The sequence below is a fragment of the Myxocyprinus asiaticus genome, chromosome 41 (genome assembly GCF_019703515.2).
Source record: "Myxocyprinus asiaticus isolate MX2 ecotype Aquarium Trade chromosome 41, UBuf_Myxa_2, whole genome shotgun sequence".
In the NCBI taxonomy this organism is placed as follows: domain Eukaryota; kingdom Metazoa; phylum Chordata; class Actinopteri; order Cypriniformes; family Catostomidae; genus Myxocyprinus; species Myxocyprinus asiaticus.
In genome coordinates this window covers 26,366,856-26,394,797 of record NC_059384.1, presented here as the reverse complement: position 1 = coordinate 26,394,797, position 27,942 = coordinate 26,366,856, and the positions used below count along the sequence as shown (strand labels likewise).

The window sequence follows — 27,942 nt, the reverse complement described above, 5'->3', positions numbered from 1 at the left end:
ACATTGCTGCCAGTACTCAAATATACATTCACATTGTATGAAGACACAATAAGCTATTCACTCTGTATTTATCTACCTTCAGAATGGATCGATGGAAGAACAGAGCGAGTAGCTGAACCAGATCGTAATGGACGTAACCCTCTTTCTTCTCCACACCGATTATATTGGGTGGGTGGAACGGTTTGGATTTATCCAGCTCAATGTTCTGGTTAAATGGGAAGAAGCCAAACTGGAAGAAGTATTTTATCACAATGGTGACCTGTGCGCAGTAAAAAATAAGAAATAGATTGTGTTGAGAAAGAGCAAAGCGATATTCTGTAGAACACATTATATTTGTGGAAAATGTATCAACACTTGTGGTTTGTTAAAAATTGTTTTGCAAATCAAACATGAGTGACTTTATTTCTGACTGAAGCAGCTAAACACTACTTTCACTCAATGGCATTTTATTTAGATGAATCGTTATAGGTTATTTGTAGGTGGTGAATATGATCTAATCAACCAAGTACTTACTAATTAACATGTAAAAGGTCACATGAACAAAAACTGACTTCACAGCCATGAGTGCAGTAACATATGACTATAATTTTTTTTTTTTTTACATATCAACACCAATTCATTATTTAGCAACTTTGCTTTCTGATAAACAATGGTGTGAAATATGCCGGTAAGCAGAAAGTCATTCACATACCGAAGTCTTAAATGTGCAGTAGCAAAAGCAGCCAGTTTAATTCTTAAGGTCATAAATAAAATAAAATGAATGTATTCACATACCGAAGCCTAAAATCAGCCAGTTTAATTTCAACAGTAAAAAAAAAAAAAAAAAAAAAAAAAAATTACATTTATACATTTGGGGGCCTGGGCAGCTCAGCGAGTATTGACGCTGACTACCACCCCTGGAGTCGTGAGTTCGAATCCAGGGTGTGCTGAGTGACTCCAGCCAGGTCTCCTAAGCAACCAAATTGGCTCAGTTGCTAGGGAGGGTAGAGTCACATGGGGTAACCTCATCGTGGTCGCGATTAGGTGTACTCGCTCTCAATAGGGCGTGTGGTAAGTTGTGCGTGGATCGCGGAGAATAGCATGAGCCTCCACATGCTGGGAGTCTCCGCAGTGTCATGCGCAAAAGAGCCACGTTATAAGATGCGCAGATTGACGGTCTCAGAAGCGGAGGCAACTGGGACTTGTCCTCCGCCACCCGGATTGAGGTGAGTAACCACGCCACCACGAGGACCTACTAAGTAGTGGGAATTGGGCATTCTAAATTGGGAGAAAAGGGGATAACATTTTTTTTTATATATATTTATTCACATACCGAAGTCTTAAAGGTGCAGTAGCAAAAGCAGCCAGTTTAATTCTAAAGGTTATGAAATGTTTTTCGGTCAGAGTAGACTGGATAATAAATTTGATACCTCGGTATAGACAATGGCCGTCATCCAGAAGCGTTTGCTGGGTCGAGGCACAGAGAGCATGGCCCAGAGGAATATAAGGATGGGCAGCACCAGCGTGGCCATAGACGCTGAGATCATGTGATTGAGGATAATGACCAGATAGCACACCATCTCAGAATGAGCCACCAACATATTATAGAGAGCATAGCAGAGCTGTAGGAACTGCGGTTGAGACCTGTAGAAATGTTCTGATTCCTCAAGCTCCTCGTCATAGAACATCCTGATGGACAGAACACAACGTTATCGTAGAACATAAGGTGGCATTTAGTTCTATAAAATAAGTTGATGCATATAATCATCACTCATGATTTATGAATCAATTCTGATTACAATTTCTAATAACTTTCATTATTACTTGGCTCTCTGGAATGCGTCTGATTGGTCAATTATGGCATTGTGCAGTTATGACATATATTTTGTCATAAAACGTCGATTTACAGTGGGGTTCAAAAGCCTAAGGCCATTTCTTTAATTACAAATTAGATAAATCAGCATAACACTTTGAATGCAAATTTTAATTGTAAAATTAGCATGGATTTCAATATTTTGTATTTGCTTTTGCTTTAGTGACAGCATGAACTTGAGTTACAAGTTTGTGCAAATTGAAGAAACACTAAAGAAATCCATATCTTATAAGCAGATCCTCAAAGAGGCCTCACCTGCTCCGCAGCAGCTCACTGGCTGTCAGTTGTTGGCTCATTGACGGCAGAGCTCCAGCGGCATGATAGCCTGACCTCTCATCAGGTGTGGCAATCCTCAATCTCCTCTCCTCAGCGTGACCTGTCGTTTCACACACCGAATCCAGCCCTGTGGCTTTACTGTATGATGGGGGAATATCTGTACCACCTCCACCCTGAGACCACCCCACCTGCTCGACAGCGAGTATGCTGTCCCAGTCTGCACTGGCTGTGGCTCCCTGAGGCATCTGGCCCTTGCTAGCACAGTGGTAGTCTGCTGAGGGTGCTGGTAGATCTGAAGTGGTGGTCCAGAGTTTGTCAGGGCGGTCTCTTTGTTCCCGTTCACTCACACCTGCCTCGATGGTGTCATTGGTGCCCTGGCGGGAGTAGAGCTCAGTGCGCTGGGTGTGCTCACTGGCAGAAGAGGAAACATATTTTTGGTTAGTTAAAAGAGACTGAATGAGACAGATGGTTGTAATTTACGTGTTTAACCACAATGGGGAACTGTTATCCCACTTTACCCAAGTCTCCTTTACTAATCTCAAAAAGTGCTGTAATGCTTCTTTTCTTTTACTGTATGCACTCAAATATTTTCTGTGAAGATATGCTTTATTGGCTGGAAACAAAGGTCCGATCACAACCAACATTTTATAGAAACCATACTGTATCTGGAATGTTGTTGGATGACAAGAAGGCAAAATTTTTCATAAATGTAATGTTGGTTCTCGGTAATATTTTTATTCATAAATGCATGTTTGTAGACAAGTGCATGAAGACAAAACCTTATTTTATGGAAATGTTATTTATAAATATGAATGAAAAATAGACAAGCCTGCCAATTTTCAAGGATTATATAGGAACCGGTTTGTTCGAAGATGACCCCGCTTTGTTCTTTTTTGTTTGTTTGTTTGTTTGTTTTTTCATTTCAATTTTTTAATGTGCCTTGCTTTACTTTTTATTCATTAGCACTTATAAATGTCATTATAAATGTATAAAAAAGGAGTTCCTTATCTAATGATGTCTTAAGAATGGAATGCTAGCAAACTGCTCATTGCTTACTACGAATTATAGTATATACTTAGTTTATTCTATAACAATAGTATTTAAAGCAAAATTCAACAACAGACATTTCAAACTGTAGTATGCTACATTGCTGTCACATGACATTTTGAATGGTGTCGAGTTATCTTGGAAATAAACTGCATTTTTACCCAGTTCTATATAAAAATATGATTTATATTTTCAGTACAAACAAATAATAAATCAAGAAATAGTTGCTCAACATAATAAAGGGTTACCTATGTACATCTGTAACAGTATTTTTTATGTTCAGTAATGTCTTGTTGAATGTTTATTTTATTATATTTTATATTGTATATTGCTATTACTATTTTTATTTCCATTTCCAACATAAATTATACACTTTCATACCTCAAATGTGAATTTTGAAGCCACCGTGAGTTCAAAAAACAAAACAATTATGCAATTAAATACATCTTCAAAATTCACGTTTGATGTACAGAAGTGAATAATTTATGGTATAGAACAAAACGTCCACACATCGTCAAGTAATATTTACCACAGACCTTATTTTACTCATTAAGTTGAAAAACCCCATTATAAAAACCCATAGGAAAATCTTGAGGGAACCCATGCCGAATTATACTTCTGGGTTCACCTACAAATTGACGTTACAGCTGAACAGCTCTATAAGCGCAGAACAGAGCAGAGCAAACTTGCGTGATTCAATCAGACTTCACTGGATATCACGGTGGCCAGCAGAGAACACAGAACCTATATGACCTGTTTGAATTCTACTGAGAATCTTCTTTAAAACACTATGTGGAGGAACCTCTCAAACTGCTAGACAGCCCTGACATTATAAACAGCACTGAGGTAAAAAAAGAAAAGATAAAAAAGCACAACAACTGTGTACCATGCATAAAATACACATTGTCATCCAAACTAAAATGTTTTACTGTAACACTAGTAACTGGTACAATTGTGATTTTCTCCCCTTATCTCCCCAATCTGGAATGCCCAATTTCCAATGCGCTCTAGGTCCTCATGGTGGCGTAGTGACTCGCCTCAATCCAGGTGGTGGAGGACGAATCTCAGTTGCCTTCGCGTCTGAGACCGTCAATCCATGCATCTTATCACGCTTGTTGAGCGCGTTACCACGGAGACCTAGCGCATGTGGAGGCTCATGCTATTCTCCACGGCATCCACGCACAACCCACCAAGCACCCCACCGAGAGCGAGAAGCACATTATAGTGACCACGAGGAGGTTAACCCAACGTGACTCTACTCACCCTAGCAACCGGGCCAATTGGTTGCTTAGGAAGCCTGACTGGAGTCACTCAGCACGCCCTGGATTCGAACGTATACATGCATATTAAATCGATTAGGGCAAATCTATAAGACTCATTTTTTTATTAATAATAATTATTCTGTCATCATTCACTCACCTTTATCTTTATCCAAACCCGAAGGACTCTCTTTCTTCCATATATGGTCAAAGATGCAATGAAAGTGATTGGTGAATGAGTTTAATCTTTTGTACTCCATGGAATTATTTAAAGTGAAAGTTGTAGTTTAGGCTATTAGTTTTTCATAAAATTACATTATAGTTTCATTTTTAGAAAGACTATCTACATTAGCCTAACCACAGTAATGTGGAGCCACCCATGGTCTGACTTGTAGTTATGGCCTTATTATTACAAATGCCACTGTTAGACAATGGAAGAACAATGGTAAACATTCATGAAGGCAAATACAATATAGAATGGTTAAAGGGGTTAAAATCTGGACTTCCATTAACAAATGGACAAATTATTGACAAAGTTTCCCTCCTGTTCTTTCCTACTCCTGTTCTAACTGTTCTAACCTGTTCTAACCTGTTCTAAGTGACTTAAATCATTAGGCCTGTGTCCTGTTAAACTCATAAAATTCTTGTTCAAATAAAATGTCCAAACAAATGCATGCTTTTATCCCTTTTTGTGGGGTGGGGGATTTTGTAAATGCTGAGAGGCTAGTGACTTTGGAATACCACTAGCCACAGTGGCCGGTGAGACAAAAATATAATGTCAAGCCCTGGTGGTAATGGCACACCACCAAGCCGCGCCATTTGATGTGTTAAGTGCACGAATAGTGCAGGATGAGTTATGCACCGAAGTTTAATATCTAGGGTTAGGGGTTTGTTTGAATCCCTAATCCTAATCTTCTAACCCTAATCCTAACCTAACCCTTTGCATGAGCAACAGTAATAGTGATGCTTGCCTAAGCAAATGATCCACCATATATTATGAATGTAATTTGTAAGGTGTTATGACTTAATGCAGTCTGACTATTTGGGTAAAGCATGAGAGATGAATGCTCTTTGAAGTGTTGCATTTGCTGTCGATGTGCTTTGCCTGTGTGTGATTTGCACTGAGCAGAAGGCTCTGGAAAAGAATGTCTGTCTGTCACCACAGGGTTATAGTAACCACCCACAGCTGTGTGTGTGTGTGTGTGCTTTAACATCCTGGACAGATTAGCTCACAAACATAATAGAGTCACCTGCCTCATAAGTGGTAATGACAGAACCCCCCCAAGCTATAATTACACAAAAACACACAACCCTCCTTATATGTATTGGTAACAATTTTGAAACAGAAAGAGAGAGGGGGGGAGGTGATACATACCTTGAGGTGGCAGTGGTTGCACTGTCTGCAGATGAGGACTGTAGATCTACACTAGGTAATCGGTAGAGTTTAGGTCGGGCTCGCTGGCTTGTTTTGAGTACATAGTCGGTTGCCTCCTCAGGCTGCTCAAGGGTTGACTCATAATATAGCAAAGTGGATTCTGTACATGCACTAAATAAAACAAAACAGAGATCGGTTATCATAAAATATTCTCCCTTTTTTTCTACAGATCGACATTTAATGTGATTTCAGAAAAATACATTTTAAAACAGGGATCATTGATATCATTGCAATAAGATGTTGGCTGACAATAAAAGTTATTGCTGACGAACAACAAGAAAAATTATTTTCCTGCTCTGTGGTCTTTCAAAACATTGAAACATTACTCAGTGTAAGCACTACACCATTACCACTGAATGAAATCATGGCTTGTTAATTTCTGTAGCAACTGTTCTGTTGCTGGTCTGGCGGAGGATACACAAATAGACTATATTCCAATCCATATTTAGTCAACATATTTGTACACTGGTAGAGAAATGTATTAGTAGTGATAATTTGGCATTAATGTTGTGGTGAGGTAAAAGGGAATAGCATGACCATGGCTACAGCAAAACCTCATCGAAACAGAAAGTTGTTGTTGAAATCTGGCATGCTAGACTCTTTGCAAATACCTTATCTGGAGCGTGTACCCTTCTCAGGGTGCAACAGGAGTAGAAATGGAATGATTATTATAAGTCATACTACAATATATATATATATATATATATATATATATATATATATATATATATATATATTAAATGTAGAAGACAGTGATGGAAAAGATTCCCAGGAGTTTTTATTAGTAGTGTACACTTTTTGTTTACTACACAATTCCCATACTTCCATTTGGGTTATTATATAGTTTTAATGACTTTTCTATTATTCTAAAATGTCAAAATTAGTAGTTATATAATAAAGAATTAGTTGTTGTCCAAATAATTGACTGATAATGTCCAATGGAAACTACTTTATTGAGCTGATTAACAAAAGTGTTAAATCATAAATGTGAATGTGCCTTAGGTGTTAATCAGTTAAAAAAGTGCATATATATATATATATATATATATATATATATATATATATATATATATATATATGCACTTTTTTTACTGGTTCACATCTAGTCCTGACTTGTTCTTGTCATTGTTTTTAGAATGTTCTTCAAGCTACTCTGAGCTTATCCTGACCCTCAAACATTTAGAATAATACAGACTGCTGAGCCTTTAAAAGCAAAAATCTCTGATTCACTTTATCACTTGATATGTTTCATTTCTACAAAACACTTTTGTGGGAAGGCCTTTTCTTGCTGTTTAAGAAAGCATTTGAGTGGTTTCCATGGAGGTAAATCAACACTAAAATAAGAGGGACTTTCTGGAATGGTCTGTCAGTAGCCGTACAGAGTATCGCCGTATGTGTATAAACTTCATACCACTGAAAGTAACACTTTCGGATATAAGGTAATTGAATAACATAGCATACATTTCTTTTTCCAGCACACATTTTTAGAAAAAGTACAAAATATATCTAGAAGACATACAGCTATAAGACACATTTCAAAACCTTATAAAAGAGTTTGATTCTTGTGGATTTTACAAGAATATACAGTGGCCCCAAAAAATATTTGGACACAAAGGAATATTCCAAAAAAAGTGCCTCACTGGAACCCACATTTTTTTTGTCTCAAAGGAGGGACAAGTCGAAATTAATTTTTGTGGTGGCCAATTCATGTGTGAAAATGATTCCTCATGCTCCCTGAACCGCTCTTTCACAATTTGAGTCTGATGAATCTTGGTATTGTCGTCCTGGAATATGCCCGTGTTGTCAAGGAAGATAAAATCCATTGATGGGATAACCTGGTCATTCAGTAAATTCAGGTAGTCAGCTGATTTCATTTTATTGCCGCATAATGTTGCTGAGCCTAGACCTGACCAACTGAAGCAACCCCAGATCATAACACTGCCTCCAGAGGCTTGTACAGTGGGCAGTATGCACAGGGTTGGGAGGGTTACTTTTGAAATGGATTCCACTACAGATTACAGAATACATGCTGTAAAATGTCATTTGTAACGTATTCATTTAGATTATTCAAGGTCAGTAACGTATTCTAAATACTTTGGATTACTTCTTCAGCACTGGTAGATTTTTTTCACTTGTTTTGACTATAAAAACTCTGCCAGTACAGTACGACAAAATACACATGTTAAAAATACATTCCCTGAAAAACCTAAATATCTTATGCAGTGTTGTTCCTAAAACAAGATAAATCAAATTGATCTTTTTTTAATGATTTTTAGATATTTTTACAGGAAAACAATAAAAAAATTATTATGGATGATCTTTGCCCTAATATCAAAGATCTTACTAGAAAATTTGAAAAATACCAACGTGAATTTTCTTGATAAAAAAATATGATCGTGCCTGGTAACATGTGCATGTAAAATGGCTAGAAATAGCATTTTAGCTTAGCGTAAAGCTGACAATTTACACAAGGTTTATTTCTATTTCTTCTGCTCCAAACTTACTTCAAACTTACTTCTCTGTCTGCTCGTATGAATGTAACACATCATAAGAAAGTGTTTCACCGCTGTTCAAATGCACTTTGGATCGCATCATTTATATGTATAAATGTTTTCCATCTGAAAGGACTAAATATTAAATGAAACAAATGACAATAAAATGCAAAGTAATCTCTTCAGTAATCAAAATACTTTTTGAATGTAACTGTATTCTAATTACCAATGATTTAAATTGTAACTGTAGTGGAATACAGTCACTTATATTTTGTATTTTAAATACGTAATCCCGTTACATGTATTCCGTTACTCCCCAACACTGACTATGCATGTTGGGTGCATCACTTCTTGCGCTTTCCTTCTCACCCTGACGCACCCATTGCTTTGGAATAGGGTAAATCTGGACTCATCAGACCACATGACCTTTTTCTCGTCGCACTGCGCATGTGGAAATGCTCTTACTTTCACTATTAAACATAGCCATGAGTTCTACTGTCGATTTTTTATGATGTGACTTCACCAAGCGTTTTAGTGATCTCCAATCACGATCATTCAAGATTGTTTTCCAAACACATTTCTTCCGCGAAGCTGATGGTTCACCACTATCCTTCCAGGATTTAATAATGCGTTGGACAGTTCTTAACCCAATTCCAGTAATTTCAGCTATCTCCTTAGTTGTTTTCTTTGCTTGATGCAGGCCAATAATTTGCCCCTTCTGAAACACAGTAACATCTTCTCCACGACCACAGGATACGCCTTCCGACATGGTTGTTTAAGAAATGAGAAGCTACACACTGCATCAGTTAGGGTTAAAATAATTGTTGCCAGCTGAAATCACTGCAATAATGATCCAATCATAGGCTCTTAAATATCTGCCTATTTAAATAAAAATGGTGACTTTTTCTTTGCGCCAGGCAGTGTATTTCAATAATATTACATTTTAAGTGTGGCTTAAGTGCCTAAATTTTTTTGGGGCCACTGTACAAACAAAGTGAAAAGCTATTAAGTCAGCCAGAGCAGTATTGGTTTGATACACTTATCTCCTTTAAAGGGGTCATAAAGTGCTTTTTAAATTATTATAAAAAAATTTTTTTATCTTCCCTGAAGTCCAATGACAATGTTATAAAAGTTTTTTTTTTGCACCAAAACAGTCACAATTTGGTAATATATGATAATTTTCCACCCTGTTTTTGTCCCCTCTGTCTGAAACACTTGGTTTTGGCCTAAGCGCCTCCTTAAAACTTCAATGTAAATGCCAAATGTTATGATTGGCTAACATCATACAGCCCCTCAAATTCAGCAAACTCAACCGGAAAAGAATGAACCAGCTCCTCAACATTATAAAACAAAAATTGCAGGGTTTACACATAATGCACATCCAACACATTGCATCTGATTATATTAAACTGTTCATCTCAAGCACAACTGTTATCACTCAGCACCATAAACTATTAAACAGTCATGACATTTGAAATATTCATGAATGAAACGGTTTACTTACATTTTTCAAGTGTATTTAACTGCCCATCCTTCAATAACAGTTCCTTTGCGAAGCTTAAATTGTATTTCGACTGTTCACAAGCAATCCATGCTGACATGAGCCGAAAAAAATCAAACACATCATAGTCCAAAGCATGGTGAAATTACGCACACAAATACTGTAGGTGCACTGAGGTGCACATTGCCGTAAACACACTGAAACGGTCAAAGACGTCCATCGTCCATCGTCAAAGACGTCCATCATCAAATACGTCCTATGTTTACATACACCAACAATTAAAAATAGCGCAGATGGGCGAAAGAACACATTCATGACAGAGGCAGCAGCTGAATGAGAGAGAACTGCATCTCCTTTTCAGAGTTGTAACTTGACACCGCGTCTTTTAAAAGTGGCGAGATACATGGCAGCGGTCAAAGAGTCTGTGTAGTTCATGTTTGTATACAAAAAAATGAAAAACAGTCCAGATGGGTCCCCTTTGGTGTTATGTTCGGAATAGTTAGCCACACAAGGCCTGGTCTCTTGGCCAGTGGGTGGGGCCAAGGGTGTGATGATGCATGTTGTGGGATGTGTAAATACAAATGAGCAATGTTTTGTGACGTCACGAACAGACAGATTTCAAAACGAGATGTTTCAGCAGGGTGGCAACTATAAATGCTCTTTTTAGACTAGGGAGGAAGTTTTGAGTTCTGAAATTTACAGTATGTTTTTATAGTACAGTTACCTCTTATATGTCTAAAAATCAAGGACAATTTGATTCTCCATTTCATGACCCCTTTAAATTAGATCAGTTACTGTTTAAATGTTTTTTTTTTTGTTTTTTTTTACCTGGACAGATTGTCTCTAGAGAGATCAGACTCTACGCCATCCATCCCGTAACCTTCCTGAGGAAGATCACTCTGCTGAAGTCTAAAGTCTGAATACACATCTTCAGTTCTGTCCAGACTGGATTCAGTGGATGTTGGCTTGCACATTTGCCTCTGGTAGTACATGTGGATGCTCTCTCGTGATGGAATGTTCCCCTGCAAGGAAACGGACAAGGTGTTAACCTCAATATTTACATTCTGTCCATTCTGTGTATGATGCTCATTAATTTGTGGTTTAATTGCAGCAGTGATGGTAATATTGATTGCATAAGATTCTGCAAGCAATGTATAATACAAACCTAAAGATTTGGTAACACTTTATAATAACTTTCCAAAATATGTATATACAGAGTTTCCACATCTTCTAACCAATGAACTTCCATGACTTTTCCAATCATATTTATATATACATACAGTATGACTGGAGAAGTCATGGAAATTCATTGGTAAGATGTGTATATACAGTATATACATTATATATATATATATATATATATATATATATATATATATATATAGAGAGAGAGAGAGAGAGAGAGAGAGAGAGAGAGAGAGAGAGAGAGAGAGAGAGAGAAAGAGAGAGAGAGAGAGAGAAAGAGAAAGGAGATTATACTTACATAGAGCAATTTCTAGCTAATGAAATATTTATTTCATTATTCAATATATGAAGTTGAGTATAACTAGAAAAATGTATATTCACTCAAGAAATTTCAATTACTTTTCTATTAGTTTTTCAGATTCTAATAATTTCCAATGCTTTTCTGGGCTTGAAATTAACACTTAAAATGTCCTGATATTTCCCGATTTTCCATGATCATGGGAACCTTGTACATACTGTATATGAAAATATATGGATCAAACTTTCATGACATTTGTATTTGAATGTACATGATCTTTTAAAGCTGATGTGTGTAACTTTTTCAATGTTAAAATTCTTTCTCCTATCCCAGCTTATTATGCGGAGATAATTATAAGTAAGCTATTTAAAGGTTGATATTTGATAATGTTACGTTTGGGTGGTTATAAGTTGAAAATTATATATATATATATATATATATATATATATATATATATATATATAAATAAAAAATGAATATACATTTTCACTCAGAAATAAAGAGTAATATCTGCAATGTGCAATTTTAATTGATCAAATATAAATGCAGGCCAATCCACAGCATTGCACAGTGCCATTTTAAGTGCTCTATAATATGGCAACTAAGAATCATGACGACATCAGTACCTTTTTGACCTCACGAGTGAGCATGCAGCGTTCAGTGCGCAGGACAGTGGAGATATCAATGTGTTCCTGGCAGATAGAGTTGAGCCAGGCGGTAAAACTGTCCAACAGGGCCAGGAAGAGCACCCAGGAGAACTTCACTATGTTAAGCACTCTTTTCAGGATGTTATCTGGAGCAGAGAGAGCATTTGTAGAGCTTGCGAATATGACAACTGTATCTCTTCATGACATTATAATATGAGATAGTGATTGAAGTTTGGGGTCTTACCTGGACCATCAGACATGTCCTCCTCCTTAACAACCTCCTCCTGGTTTTCATCCTCGATGGAAACATGTACTGTAAAAAAAGGAAAGAAGAGTCATTCTTATGTAACAATGCAATTCTTGAAACTGTTAAAAGTAATTTAAATAAGAGAAAAAGTGCAATGTGCATTCAATATTATATATTATTGTATATTATGCACTGAAATGTATAAATTATATCTTCTTATTGTAAAGCGAGCTTGAATTTGGAAAAGGCGCTTTATAAATAAAACTTCTTCTACTTTTATATAAAATGAGTAAAATATTACATATACAGTGGGGTTCAAAAGTCAGAGACCACATGGAAAATGCAGGATTCAAAATCTAATTCAAACCTATTGCAATTAAAATGACCACAATTTAAAATGTCAAATATAAATCTATGGCATGTCAATGTATTAATTACAGTGTTATTAGCGAAATCATTGATTATTATACTGTAATAAGCCTAAATAATCATTGACCCTGACATTTCATTTAGTTCTGTTGCCTTATCATTGTACAGTGATGGCATCAGATTGTAATATTATGGTACTTATACCATGATACTGAATGACTACCACATTCATATACCATACTATTTATTATACTCCTAGGTACTTCAAAGATAACCATGGTATTACCATAGTAATTGTCTGAAAAAACATGGCACTACCATATCATCATCATAAAAAAAAATAAAAAAATGCAAATCATGGTGTGTGTGTGTGTGTGTGTGTGTGTGTGTGTATATATATATAAACCTTGTCTACAATAACAAGATGACATACTTCTTCAAATACAGCAATGGCGCCTGGTGTAACAGAAAAAATAATATTTTTATCTTTACCAAGCTGCCAAAGAATTCCCCTTCTTCGGTATCAGCTACATGATTTCCCTTTGACTCATTAATGTAATGTATTACTTTTTCAGTGGAATAAATTTGAAAAATGCGAGTATACTTCTGCTGGACGAAGTATTTTTTCAGTATGTTAACTGAATGTTTTATTGGCTCTAGCTGGCGGCCACAGGGATAGGTCTGAATCTGTTGGCTGGCGAGATATTGAAACCTCGTCCAGCCATCATATGGGATGAATTGACCATAGCGAATGCAACACGGCACTCTTCATCTCACGGTCTAAAGAATGCCGAGGTCTGGAAGCCGCCCACCAGGAGGGAGCTGGCAGAGTTTGCAAGTGACGCTGCAAGGCTTCCATTTACAGACTGCAGCAAAGGGGTTTTAATTAGGTGCTTGAAGTTCCATGAGTTGTGTTCGCACGCACAAAGTGCCTGTTAATGACCCAAACATGTCATCCCAACAGAGAGCTACAGAGTGGAGAGACGTAAGAACATGGCAGGCGAGACAAACGCAAACATTACAGACGTTAAAACAAATCGCTACGGTCATGGACAAAGTCCTCTGGTCTGTTTAAAACGAAATATTTGAGCATACCTTCCTTAGGGTCCTTGCTGCTCGTGCGACCCTCTGTGTATCTTTGCCAGAAGCGACGTCTTTCCTTACTCCGCTCTTTCATGGCAGTTTTAGAGTCAGTTATCCAGGCATGGTAAACAAACTGAGAAGCAAAGGGTTATGTCAGACAAATAAAAATACTGCAGGTATTTAAGTTAGTCAGTGACTTTTAGAAGTTTTTAATTCTATGTCTAAATCATTTTGACTCTTAGACACAGAGAAGTATTCCGAAACACACTGTTACACTGTAAAAAGTTATTTCTAAAATAATTGTTTCTAAAGGATCTATTTCTATAACATCAGACCCTTAAAAATGACTTTTGTTGATGTAACCTAATATAGAACAGGTTGATTCAGTCATGTTAAATAATATTTTGGATTTGAATAAAAAGGCGATTTAGATTTAAATTACTTTTTAATTTAATTAATTTTACTTTTAATACCACATTTTTTTAGGTTACCTGACAAAACATTTTTACAGTGTATTTGGAATCAAGTTTCTACTGAAAAACTAGACTCTTACATATAATGGGGTCCAAACGTCTGATACCACAAATTAAAATGATTAAGCATTTTTACTAGTTTTCTTCAATATTTGAGTCCTTTTTTACTTTAAATCTCCATTTTCACTTTTACATTCTTCTTTTGTTTTTGGCAATTCACATTCTTTGTGCATATCATCACCTACTAGGCAGGGAGGAGAACTGATAGTAAAAAGGGCTTACATATTGATCTATTTCTCACCCACACCTATCATATCGCTTCTGAAGAGATGGATTTAACCACTGGAGTCTTATGGATTACTTTTATGCTGCCTTTATGTGCTTTTTGGTGCTTCAAATTTCTGGTCACCATTCACTTGCATTGTATGGACCTACAGTGCTGAGATATTCTTCTAAAAATCTTCATTTGTGTTCAGCAGAAGAAAGAAAGTTATACACATCTGGGATGGCATGAGGGTGAGTAAATGATGAGACAATTTTCATTTTTGCGTGAAATAGTGCAGAATAATTTCCATCATAATTTTCTATATAATTCTATGTTTTGAGTTTTTCAAATGCTTAATTTTATTTATTTTCAGATTTTCCAGATTTTCAATGTGGTCTCAGACTTTTTGACCCCACTGTTCATGCAGGATACAAACTTGCAAAACATTCCAATACAGGATTAAAACTAGCCTTTAGCTAAGACTGCAAAATAGGACATGTGCAAAATAAATCCCTGTCAATCAACAGCACCACAATACACAACACAGAAATTGAGCTTCAGGGGAAATAGAAATAGAAAGAAAAAACAAAGAATGATTACACTGTTCACAAAGGAGAAAAACGCAGCCTTTGTTTAACTGGCACAACCAAACCCATGAAAAATCTCCCAGGAAACAAAAAGCTCTCTTGCATGCATCTATTGCAGTACTGCATAATACACTGCATTTACTTGGCATGCACCATATTGGCTCTGTTTACAGCAAGTTGACATGCAACTGGTTTGTAAGTCAGCCATTTTTGGCTCAAGTGGCTCTTCAGCTTCATAATTGCATAAGATGCATGGATAGAAGTTAAAGTCAGAGCTGCACGTATGTTGTGCAACTGGGGTGACAAGTAATGCAGTGCTCAAATAGGACAGAGCTGACACATACTACAGCATACAAAGAGAGAGAGGAGATATAATAGGCATTGCAAAGTACCTTGGCTGCCCTGATTACATATTGCAGTATAGTTTTGGGCAGTTTAATGACAGACTTTGGTAAAGCCAGCAAAGCAGAGGCAAACTTTCGGATAGCTCTCTATAAAAGACGAGATGGAGTTAATCAGGGTGTGAGGGTCTGTGCTATTGCTGTTACCGCTCTTCCATGCAGGAAGCTAGCAGTTAGTGGTCTGACAATTAACAAAACACTGTTAAAAGCTGGGGGAACAAAAAAATACAGTAAGACACTTTCATACCACAGAGCCATTGAAGTTACACAGGTTTTTGTTTGTGAACAATGCACTTGAGCAAAATGTTACAAGACATACAGTAACTTAAAAAAGGGATGTTAATGGTGCACATGCAGTATAGCGTGGACGTTTCCAGTTATTTACCTGGAATGCTGATTTCTTGGGAGGTTCATCATCCTTTTTGTCATCATCTTCCTCCTCTTCCTCACTGTCCGTCTCAAATAAGTAATAACTGCCACTTCGGACCACTAACAGAGACATCATATCAGTATAGACATATCAAGTCAACACAATATGCACAAATATATTTTAAAAAGAGATTAAAAAGAAAATGGTTATGTATTTTTCATATAACTTTTGGAATACAAAGAGGAAAATGCTATTGTTCAGAGGTTGCTTTTTCATTGCTTAGGACTCAAGAGTCTTTTTCTCATGAGAAACACCCAAGAACCAGGTGACTAAAGCATGAATCTCCATTTGCACGCATTTCAGAACGTACAGGCCTGCCAATCACACCCCCAAGATACTGTATATAAGCAGCTGCTTCCCTCGCACTGGTGATGATTCCTTGGGGGGGGGGGGGTCTCAGAGCTCAAGCCCAGTCCTGTGCTCAAGCCCTTCTGTTATGGACAACACACCAAATCCATTTGCCTTAAAGGCACAGTTCACCCAAAAATTAAAAATTCTCTCATCATTTATTCACCCTCATGCCATCCCAGATGTGATATGAATTTCTTTCTTCTGCTGAACACAAAGATTTTTAGAAGAATATTTAAGCTCTGTTGGTCCATACAATGCAGGTCTACAGGGTCCAAAACTTTGAAGGTGATAAAAGCACATAAAGGCAGCATAAAAGTAATCCATACGACTCCAGAGGTTAAATCTATTTCTTCAGAAGTGATATGATATGTGTGGGTGAGAAACAGGTCAGTATTTAAGTCCTTTTTTATTATAAATTCTCCTCCCTGCCCAGTAGTTGGCGATATGTACAAAGAATGCAATTCACAAAAAACAAAAGGACTCTTAGGAGAGAAGAGCACTGAGGAAAGTGAAAGTGGAGATTTATAGTAAAAAAGGACTTAAATGTTGATCTGTTTCTCACCCACACCTATCATATCAATTCTGAAGACATGTACTGTATTTAACCACTGGAGTCTTATGAATTACCTTTAAGCATTCTTTATGAGCTTTTTGAGCTTTAAAGTTTTGGTCACCATTCACTTGCATTGTATGGACCTACTGAGCTGAAATATTCTTCTAAAAATCTTAATTTGTGTTCAGCAGAAGAAAGAAAGTCATACACATCTGGGATGGCATGAGGGTGAGTAAATGATGAGAGAATTTTCATTTTTGGGTGAACTACTCCTTTAATGTGCTACAGAGCTACATGAACCAGTGAACTCATGAAATTTCATTTGCTGTGTATCCCATTATTTTTATTTTTTATTATTTTCTATGGGTATCCAAGTTTCAGTGTTTATCCCTAAGATACCAGATCAACTTTGGGATTTTGGGTCATGACTTAATGTATATATTTTTTTTAAATCAATTTTATTTGTATAGCAGTTTTTACAATACATATTTTTTTCAAAGCAGCTGAAAAACATGCCTTTATGTCTAAGAGTCTTCAGTAAGCAGGCCAAAGAAACTGAGGCAAAAAAAAAAAAAAAAACACTGGGAGAAACCAGATTCAGCTTTGGGAGCCATTCCTCCATTACCATAAACGTACATATGTACTATATTGTCTAGTTAAATGATTTTCAGTTTTTCAATATGTTAACAAAGCAATGTTTAAACAGTAAGGAAATCAGTTGAAAATGAAATGATGAACGTTCAAAGATCAAGAGATGACACTAACTGGATGCATGATCAACCCAAGGCTTCCACCACTGCTTCCTTTTGCTTTTTTTCTTCTCTTTGCTGACCTCCTCTGTAAAGTAGAAAACATTGTTTCATGAACACAACGTCTCTAAGAAACATTAAAACCATTTAAAAGATCAGACATTTAATGTGAGGCCTGGTATGCACCTTTCATGTGTTTTAGATTTGATTGCAATGCATTTAATGCTGGTGTTAAGCGCAGGCACTCGTGGAATTTACAAACTGTTGTACAACTTTCAATATGCTGACAATGATTTTGGACTAAAATGTTTCATTTTGAAAAAACAAAACAAAACAAAACCACTCAAACAAGATATCTGCCTGTTAAAGCATGTTATTTAGCCATTTTTGCTATGACCTTCAAAATCGTAATACTCAACTCCGAAACCTTTTTAACGTAACAAGTTGATAAAAAAAAAAAAAACTTGTTTTGAGAGGGAAAAGTCTCGGATTATTCTTGATTTATTTATTTTTTTTCAATTATAATATGAGATTTATTACAAATCACACTAAAACTGAATGATACTACCATAATTTACTTAAAATATATGAATTACAATATAGGGTTGTAATAATGTAGCGCTTTAGATTTAGATTACACTGTATGTGTATGTATATATATATATATATATATATATATATATATATATATATATATATATATATATATACACACACACACATACATTATATATTAAGTATATATGTCTATGGCTGTGACAGCCCTGGTACTTTGAACCCATGGGAAAAAATAAGTTCAGGAGTAACCTTTTTGAAATGATTAAAAACCAAAATATATAAATCCTTAGATTTTCAGGCACAAATGTTACAGCCTCCTCTGAATGAGCCATATATGATCTCTCATCTAAACTTACCTTCATCATCATCCTCTTCCTCCTTAACCACTGATTGGCTCTCCCCACTTTCTTGAGCCAAAGACAACATCCTCTCTTTACCCCTCTTAAACTTCTGCTGTCGGCTTTTAATGCGGTCCATCCTGAGAGAAACAGAGAAAGAGAGAGTGAGAGCTGACCCAATTTGGGTGTTTGCTTGCCTTGAACACAATTAAAGTACTGTATAACTATAGATAATGAGGCAGAGCGTTTGCGTGTGTCTTCATGTTGGGGCTTGTGTGTGTGTGTACAGATTAAGAGGAAAACAGGCAAGAGCTTGGCAATGCTGAGATATCCTGCATGTCTTTCTCACACACCACAGATTTGACCTACTAACACACTGTTACTGCTGTACAGCACTTCAGATAAGAATTAAAAAAAATCTGCTAAAAAAACAACTACTGTTTAAAGTGTCCCTAAGAATGGACAAGGAGCTGGGGAAGAAGAAAGTATTTTAACATTAAAATAATAGGCCCAGAAATAAGAGAGATGTTTCCAACTGGAACCAATAAGCATCCATTTACTGTGTGTGTTGAGTGTTTGTATTCATGCATCCATAATCACATGATTTCATGAGACTGAAAAGAGAGCACAGCAGCTGGCAGCAAACAATGAAACATTGTGAGTCCCACACTGTCGTCATTGAGTGTTTAATGAACTCACTGTCTCTTCAGTAGGTCCATGGACTTCTTCTCCTCCTCTATTCTGGCTTTAACCGCCTTCACAATGGTCGCCTGGAACAACTCAGCTCCTCTGACAGACAAACAGAGAAAGGGAACAAACAAACCACAGTCTGACTGATCCGTCTGGGATCCTCTCGCAAATAAAATTGTTAAATTTTGTGAAATGTGCACGTCAAATGAGTTGAGCTCAAAGTTAACTGTTTGGCAGCAATGATCACACAAACAAAATACCGCAGATGTAAATCCAGGTCAAAATGTGTGAGAATGAATGCTGTAATACCTCTGAAAAGCAAATGGGTCATAATATGTTTTGAACTGCAATATGCTAAATGAATCAAAGCTAATAATATTTTCTGAATGTTGATATATTGTTTGTCTATGGATCTGTTGCATGATGTTGATTACCACAGACAATAATTTCCTTCAGTTTTTATATACTTGTTTCATAATAGATGTGTTTCTTCAACTTCGGGCAATTTCATGCCCCAGGGGTTGATTTTTATTCAAATGAACAGATTTCAACTTTTTTCTTTTTTTTTAACATGGAGGTCACGTTAAAAATGTCTTGGAAACTTTTTAACATGCATTGATTGTTTATTTTTGATACTTTTCAAATGCCTTTTATGTATAGATTTTATTGTTGTAGCCTTGTCCCAGAAAAAGACCTCCAACATTAAACTATGCAAATCCATTATAAAAATATACATTATTATATCTTTAAAATGATGATAATCATACAAAGAGTGAAATAAACAAAATATTGCTATATTTGTTGTGAGAAAATGATTTACGATAGTTGTAGCATCATTTCCACCACAACAAACAATTTTGCCCCTGATAAAGTTTTCTTAAAAGTTAGTGTATTTGTTAACCAAGACAACAAAAATGTCAGAGAAGAGCATGCTTGAGATGAAATATGAGATGAAGTGATGTTTGAAGAAAACAAAGAAAAATCAAGGTAAATATCGACTGCAAGCAGAATATTTTACTAGGCATCTTTTTCAATCAAGTTGTAATTTTGCCAAATATGCAAAATGTGTGAAAATATTTAATTGTTTGTATATAGGATACATAAATGTTCCCTATGAAATTAACCCTCAACAAAAAATATTTAAGTCCATTTTTACTATAAATCTCCACTTTCACTTTCACATTCTATCATATTTTGAAAGTGAAAGTGGAGATTTATAATAAAAAAGGACTTAAGTATCGATCTGTTTCTCACCCACACCTATTGTATCACTTCTGAAGATATAGATTTTACCACTGGAATCGTATGGATTACTTTTATGCTGCCTTTATGTGCTTTTTTGACCTTCAAAGTTCTTGCCACCATTCACTTGCATTTTATGGACCTACAGAGCTGAAATATTCTTCTAAAAACCTTTGTTTGTGTTCAGCAGAAGAAAGAAAGACACAAATCTCTTGTGATGCTATACTGTACATACATACATTTAAAAAAAATTGTGAGAGTATGAAAATTGTTTAATGAAATTTTACCTTATACAAATTCACAATGCTAAAAGTGCATCATGTTAAAGCAAACACCCATAAATGAACAGGAAATGTGTTACAGTAATACACTTACAATGGAAGCCAAGTGGGCAAGAAGAAAAAAATAAACATGTAAAATATGCAACTACAACACTGTTTTGAAAGTTGTTGTCATATTACTAGGGATGCAAACTCATGAGAGGTGAAAAAGGTGAGTAAATCAAAGCAGGTGTTCCAGATGTATATTTTCAGTTGATTTGTTTGTTGTATTTAAAGACTTTTGCTGTATTTAAAGCTTTTTTTAATCTTAAAGTAACTCTTTTAAGTGATTTTAAAAAGGTACATTTAGAAAATTTTACCAAAACATTGGGGCAAATTAGCTTCAGAAATGGTGACTTAAGTTGAAAGGTGAGTAGTTTGCGCTCCTGTATTACACAAACTTTACATGTGTTAACGTGAGACTGGTGTCAATGAATCACTAACAAACCCTGTTATATCCAGTTATATCCAATCTTTCAACTCATGTCATGTCCATAAAAGAGCAATCCTGGTTATCTGAAGTGGACATGACAATGAGTTCTACAAACTCCACTCACAGGAAACACATAACCTCAAGTTTTTTTCCATCTAGAAAAGTATTGCATTTGATTTGGACAACTTTACACAACATTTACACAATAACAATCATTTTACTGAAGAATTAATTTGACTGCTTTAATCCAAAAAATAAAATAAAATAAAAAAAAAAAAGCTAAAAATTTGGGCTTTTAAACTCACATGCATACTTGTCTTCCAGTAAGTGTATTACACTACAGTAACAGATTCCTGGTTTTAACAAAATGAGAAATGAGTCAAAATCATTGTCTGTAGTAATCAACAGTATGCCCAGATGCTGTCAATAGATAGTAAACTGAAAATAACCCAGAATATTCCGCACACAGGCAAAAATGAAAAGCAAACACTAATTACACAAAGGATGTGTGTGTGTGTACCTGGAGGCAAGGACCTGTGAAGAGCGGATGTCAGCTACAACATGCAGGAAGTAGTAGCTCATGAACACTCGCCTTTGCAGCAGGAGAGAAGCGAAACAGATGCTGTCCCAAATTATACCCGCCTCATCACTCGGCAGCTCACACTGTTTATTCGCTTGCTGCTCCGCTGCACAAACACATACAGTAGGTGAGATAAATTAAAAGCATTTACACGCTAATCAAGATCTATTGAAATAAAGTTAACCCTTGTGCGACCTTCGGGACATTTTCGTCTTTTTCATTTTTGTTTTTTCAATTATTTGTTTGTGTTAATGCCAACAGCATAAATTTTGCCAAAGGTGTGTATTTTTTATATTTCAATACATCTATAATACATACTGTACACAAAATAGTTACATTCAGGACCTTAAGGAAAAAATTTCCCCTTTGAAACCCATTAAAACTGCAATATTTGATCCCAGTGCCATTAAAGCCTAAAATCATGAATTCTATGATATTATGATTTCATTCCAGAGCCCTGGCTTCAAAACTTACATTTTTAATATTTTTCCCCAGATGGTGCCATTTTTCTCATGTTTGGCCTATGGAGCAAATACATGCTTTTTTCCTATTTTTTGTTTGCTGTATTTTATAGCACTGCAGGCCAATTGAATAAATGCAGCTAAAATTGTGTGGGTGTGTTGATATGGATGTCAGGGTGTGTTTTGTATGTGTGTATTGAGAAATATGTGTGTGTGTGTGTGTGTGTGTGTGTGTGTGTGTGTGTGTGTGTGTGTGTGTGTGTGTGTAAAAAAACAGCAGTGTTATTATGTAAACAAACTGGATGTAAAGGGTTAAAATCCTGTAAATGAATGAATATTAGGTAGTTATGATCAGGATTGATACTGGTCAGTGAAAGTGGAAAATAATATTAATATATAATATTATTATGGCAGTTTTTTGACGCTGACATTTTTGTCCTCTAAGGACCTCCAAGTAAAATTTTTTTGATGCACAAGGGTTAAATGATAGATTTCTACATTCATATATTGTAAAATTACAGGACTTGTATTAGCCTCAGGAGTTTGGCATTAAGAAGTTAAAAATGCACAAGTAATATTTGTTTACGTTTCGCTGGCCGAAACGACAGTGGCCTTGGACTTTATACTGACAGTTGTAGGTGTAGATGCAGCATTACACAAAAGCAAGTTTTGGTTACTGATGCTGTTGTAAAAATAATTTATTTACAGGGGTACTTACTTTGTCAGACATGACTAATTTATTCTATAGGTGTATAAAACATATCTTCGGTGCACTTTTGAGGACCAAAAGTCTGAGACCAGTAGTTGAAAATTTCTATTTTGCATTTGTCTAATTCAATACCATTTTTTGAATTACAAGCTACTGTATTATCAGCATATTTATTGAACTGAAAACTCCACATAAGTTAATGCAAAACCTGATGATCCATGTTATCCATCATTGTTTGAATATGTTCCAAAGAGCATCTTGTCTTCCTCAATGGAAGCAAGAAAATTTCACCTTTTGTGTATAAGGAGTTAACATGGTTGGATTGGTGACCTTGGAATAGTGCAGAATCGTTCTCATTCATTTTACAACAAAACATTTTTTAACATTTTTTTTTTTTACATATTTAAATTAGATTTTGAATCCTACATTTTCAATGTGGTCTCAGACATTTGGACCCAATTTCAATTCATTGAACCATAACTTACGTTTTGAATATCCCTTTATAGTGCAAGCCAGACTGAACAACTGGATCAGCCAGCAGTGATTGACCACCAATGCTTTTATATATCCACAAGCAGCTATCTGAGAGCCAAGAGAAGAGAAACCACAATGACATTCAGCACAAAAAAAAACAAAAACAAAAAACAAACAAACAAACAAAACAAAACAAAAAAACAACTGAAAAGTTTCTTAGATTACATTTTAGACTAACCCCTTTACAAGAGAATTTGTTTGCAATTTTAAGTTTATGAGAAATACTTTTAGTCCCTTAGACATATTTCCATACAGCTGATGTACTGTGAGTGTGCCCAGAGTACACTTGTGTATGAGTGAATGTTTGTGCATGTGTGAGTCAGATCTCAGATTCACACACACTTCACTTCGCTCCACTTCACAACCTCAAAATTCAGACCCAGAAAAATGTAGAGCGCTATAAACACAGAAGGGCCCCATATGTTATAATTTATGTCAGCCTGTTACTGTATTGGTAATATTTCAGGCTAATTTACCAACACAGGCAACACCTTTGAATTAAAAGTTTGAAATATAGAGTACACTGTAATTTATGAATAAATAAAAAGTTTTTTTCCCTATCATTTATATTTATATTATTTCTGAATTACTGTGTAGTTTTATGAGATACTTACTGAGAGGATGTTTTTCATGGTGATTACAAAAATGTTGTACGCTATCAGGAAGTCCCAGAAGTGGAGGATGCTTTTGATTGGCTTCAGTAGCAGCTCGCCCCCAAAAAGCAGGAAGTAGAAACAGGCAACCAGGTAGCCCATACAGAAGATGCTTATGCGTGTGGTACCCGTGATGAAGATTATGGTGAGGACGAACCAGAAAAGATAGCTGAAAACGATCACCTTCAACATATCCAGATATGACCTGCAGAAATGACATAGAAAAATATGACAAGGTTTCCTTTTCTAGTTCCATATTATTTGTTAGTTAAGGGTTTCTTTTTAGCCAATTTTGCTTTTAAATTCAACTGCAAAACATTATGGGCCTTATTATTAAACATTAGCAAGAATAAATAAATAAATAAATAATATTGCAATTATATAAAACAATTATTTTGTAAATTGACACATTCGGTTCAATAGGACAGTTGATGTTATGGTAAAACTTTACAATAAGATTGATAATAAAGAATGAGTGTTTCAAAACTTTTGACCGGTAGTTGTATGTTGATTAATAAATGCTGTAAAATATTGTTCATTGTTAGTTCATGTTAACTAACGTTGTTAAGTAAGGAATAATTGACGATGGACCATTGAATTATTGAAAAATAATGCACACCCGAGGTGTTAATGCGGTCACAATGTGCAGCGTCACTTCAGAACTAGCAACGGAGGATGCGCTGCTTTTCGGCATTGGAGTAACAAGGTTGTGTGTGTGTGTGTGTGTGTGTGTGCGCGAGTGTAGGAGAGGGAGATGTGTAGTGTGGTGCTTTCCACTTTAGCTATGTGAGGCTGATTATGGTGAAATAACTTGATACATAAAAAGTTTCACATATTAAAAGTTATTTCGGAAAATAGAAACTGTTGTATTGATCAAGTCACGGGGGGTGTGGTTTTAGTTGTTGGTTGCGAATCGAGTCTCAATGTGTGTGTGGATGAGATGAGAGAGAGAGAGAGAGAGAGAGAGAGAGAGAGAGAGAGAGAGGGAGCCCAAGGATGCTTTTCAATCAAAATTAAAATTAATTTAGGATACTATAGACATTGTTTGTCATTCTTATCTGATGTACTTAACCAATGTCTTTGTTTTAATTGGTTTTTTTGTTGCGGTAGCCTGTTCGGCTCTTTGAAATAACTGAAATAAAATTTGGCGAAGTGATATGGAACCGTTATGCGGTCAAGACCTGGAACTACTTCACAGCCGTGCGTTTACTTGAAAAATAATTGCACACCTTAGAGCATCCTTCAACCAATCAGAATCAAGCCTTCAACAGACCCGTGGTATAACTTATGTTAACAAATGGAACCTTATTGTAAAGTGCTATAGATGTAATAATAGATTTATTAACTGTTAACAAAGAAATTTGTTCTGCTCTTCATGAATAAGTCCCTTTGAATGTAACATGGTAGCAGGGTTTTGAAAAAGAAATGTCAAAGATTGCTTTTTTTTTTCAATTATAAGTTGTACTTTATTACAAGGCACACTGAAACTGAGTGATACTAGTTATATGCCTAAAGGACAGTAATTAAAGGGATAGTTCACCCAAAAATAAAATTCACTCATCATTTACTCACCCTCATGCAATCCCAGATGTGTATGACTTTCTTTCTGCTGCTGAACACAAAGATTTGTAGAAGAATATTTCAACTCTGTAGGTCAAACTGCCTCTCACTTGACATAAGCGCGTAAGCCTCCTCTGCATAGATATTCATATGTAGACACCTTATTAGCAGCTGTTCCTTTGGGCCGCGATACTGTTTCAACACAAAAGCAGTTTATGCAGCGGTCTTCTCATCTCCTCCATTCACTTGCATTCAAACCGATTCAAACAGCTCTCCTTGTTACCCGGTTCAAGATGGCGCCACAGCTGACGTATCCAAACCAGCCGAATGAGACATCTTTGTATGATTATTTATGCTCCTCTGTTGTAAACAACACTGCGCTTGCATATTTTTAGTATTTCACACATCAGTCCTCACGTGAACTTGCCAATGCTCTTATGTCACTCAAGAGGCTGAGTGGCCTCGACCCTCATTAATTTTTTGTAAAAAAAGTTTGATCTATTCCTTATACCTAAAGTTTCGCTTCAGAAGACATTAATTAATCCACTGGAGTCGTATACTGTAGATTACTTTTATGATGTCTATATGTGCTTTTTGGAGCTTAAAAAATTTGGCACCCATTCACTTGCATTTTATGGACCTACAGAGCTGAAATATTCTTCCAAAAATATTCATTTGTGTTCTGCTGTAGAAAAAAAGTCATACACATCTTGGATGGCATGAGGGTGAGTAAATGATGAGATAATTTTCATTTTTGGGTGAACTATCCCTTTAAGGGGGCGTTATTAGCCATTTTTGATTTGATCTTCAACCCTGTAATGTTCAACACCAAAACATTTTGAATGCCACATGGCTGGCACAAACATTGTTTGAAAGAGAAATGTCACTAGTCTTAACATTTTTTCTTCCATTTTAATGTGTGATGTACTGTACTTTGCAAGGCACAATGAAACTTAGTGATACTATCAGAATTTACTCAGTTATCTATTTAAATTGTAAGCATATAAATACAAAACTTATTGTGAAAGGGTTAAAATAATGTAGTGTTTTATGGTTAGACTTGTTAACAATGAATAACTATTGGGTGCAAAATCATTTCCTAAAAATTCATTTAAAATATTTTTAAATATGCACTATCCATTGACAAGGACGTTGGTAGATTTTGGAATTACCACTTTTGTTAATCAGCCAGGTTGGCATGGTTATCAACGGTAACAGATAATCTCAAAATGGTCAAATATCTTCCAATCAACCAGGCTGGATAACACAGTGGCCCATCAGAATTCTTTATACACTAGTTTGGGTTGTATATGTAAGATAAAAGTCATATGTCCAGGGCTGACCTGCAGTGGATAAAGTCAGGAACAGGGTTGTGCTGGCTGAAGGAGGCAGCGTCCAGATCTCTACAGATCTCTATGTTATCACCTGCCAACAGCTGTACGGCTGCCACATTCTCCTCCTCAAACACACGCCTCTGCAGCGATGCACACAGCAACAACATGAAGTCATCTACAGGGAGAGTGACATGAAAGAAGAGATGAAGAATTCAAAAAACTTTTGCGTTCGCATTTTATTAACACGTATTTGACAATTTGCTAGAGCTATGACAACATGCTGTGTAAGTTCGGTAAACATCATTACTCACACAAGAGGAAGAGGGGGTTGGGTTTGGTGTGGAAGTCGGGAAAGTAGAGCCACTTGATGACATTGGAATCCATGCTGGATGAAGGGTGCCTCCATGGATAGTCTGAACCACAGAAAATAGCTTAATTTGCATTTTATGATACATCTTGCAGTGGTAAGAGGTTAGGGTTGACGGTATGACTCTTCAATACTTTTATCTCTATATGGACATTTTCTGTGCTTTAATATTTAATGTTCATCTCTCTAGGTTTCTTTTATTTAGATGGTGTTTGTGGGCTACGGTGTCTAGCCTACAGCATTTTATAGACTGTTATTGAACAATCACCTGCACAGGCTGCTGGTGGGATGCCAATGCACATCAGGTACTGGAAGGCAAGCATGAAGGCCAGGAAACAGCAGTATTTGGGCCAGATGTGGGCAATGGCTTTTCTCCTGCGCTGATACATCACCACAATCAAACCGAATGCATGCAGCATGGCATAGAAATCCATCCTCTGACCAATCACATTCACCGCTAACAGAAAACACATCTAGAGGATAAAGCAACATGCAGACATTGACTTGCATTTGATAGAATCACTATAAAAGAAAAACAATTCAATATCCATCACCCAACCCTGATTCATTACCTTATAATAAACTATATTGTGGTTTATATGCCTCAACTATGTGTTTGCAATCTGAGCTCAGCATATAATCTATAAGAGATTAACCAAGTGG

General features: G+C 36.1%; 1 protein-coding gene across 1 annotated transcript in view; it reads right to left on the bottom strand.

Moving 5' to 3' along the window:
* LOC127431508 (piezo-type mechanosensitive ion channel component 2-like) overlaps positions 1-27,942 on the bottom strand; it is a 167,758-nt gene that overhangs the window by 10,664 nt on the left and 129,152 nt on the right. The window contains exons 23-40 of the mRNA XM_051681948.1: positions 27,548-27,752; positions 27,224-27,325; positions 26,922-27,087; positions 23,980-24,223; positions 23,317-23,413; positions 21,602-21,767; positions 19,096-19,185; positions 18,415-18,536; positions 17,517-17,588; positions 15,803-15,906; positions 13,704-13,824; positions 12,237-12,305; positions 11,972-12,138; positions 10,691-10,884; positions 5,810-5,980; positions 2,108-2,539; positions 1,410-1,668; positions 77-259 (exon numbers count right to left, since the gene is read on the bottom strand). Coding sequence (XP_051537908.1) covers positions 77-259; positions 1,410-1,668; positions 2,108-2,539; positions 5,810-5,980; positions 10,691-10,884; positions 11,972-12,138; positions 12,237-12,305; positions 13,704-13,824; positions 15,803-15,906; positions 17,517-17,588; positions 18,415-18,536; positions 19,096-19,185; positions 21,602-21,767; positions 23,317-23,413; positions 23,980-24,223; positions 26,922-27,087; positions 27,224-27,325; positions 27,548-27,752 — 2,964 coding nt within the window. The remainder of the gene's footprint in view (positions 1-76; positions 260-1,409; positions 1,669-2,107; positions 2,540-5,809; positions 5,981-10,690; positions 10,885-11,971; positions 12,139-12,236; positions 12,306-13,703; positions 13,825-15,802; positions 15,907-17,516; positions 17,589-18,414; positions 18,537-19,095; positions 19,186-21,601; positions 21,768-23,316; positions 23,414-23,979; positions 24,224-26,921; positions 27,088-27,223; positions 27,326-27,547; positions 27,753-27,942) is intronic.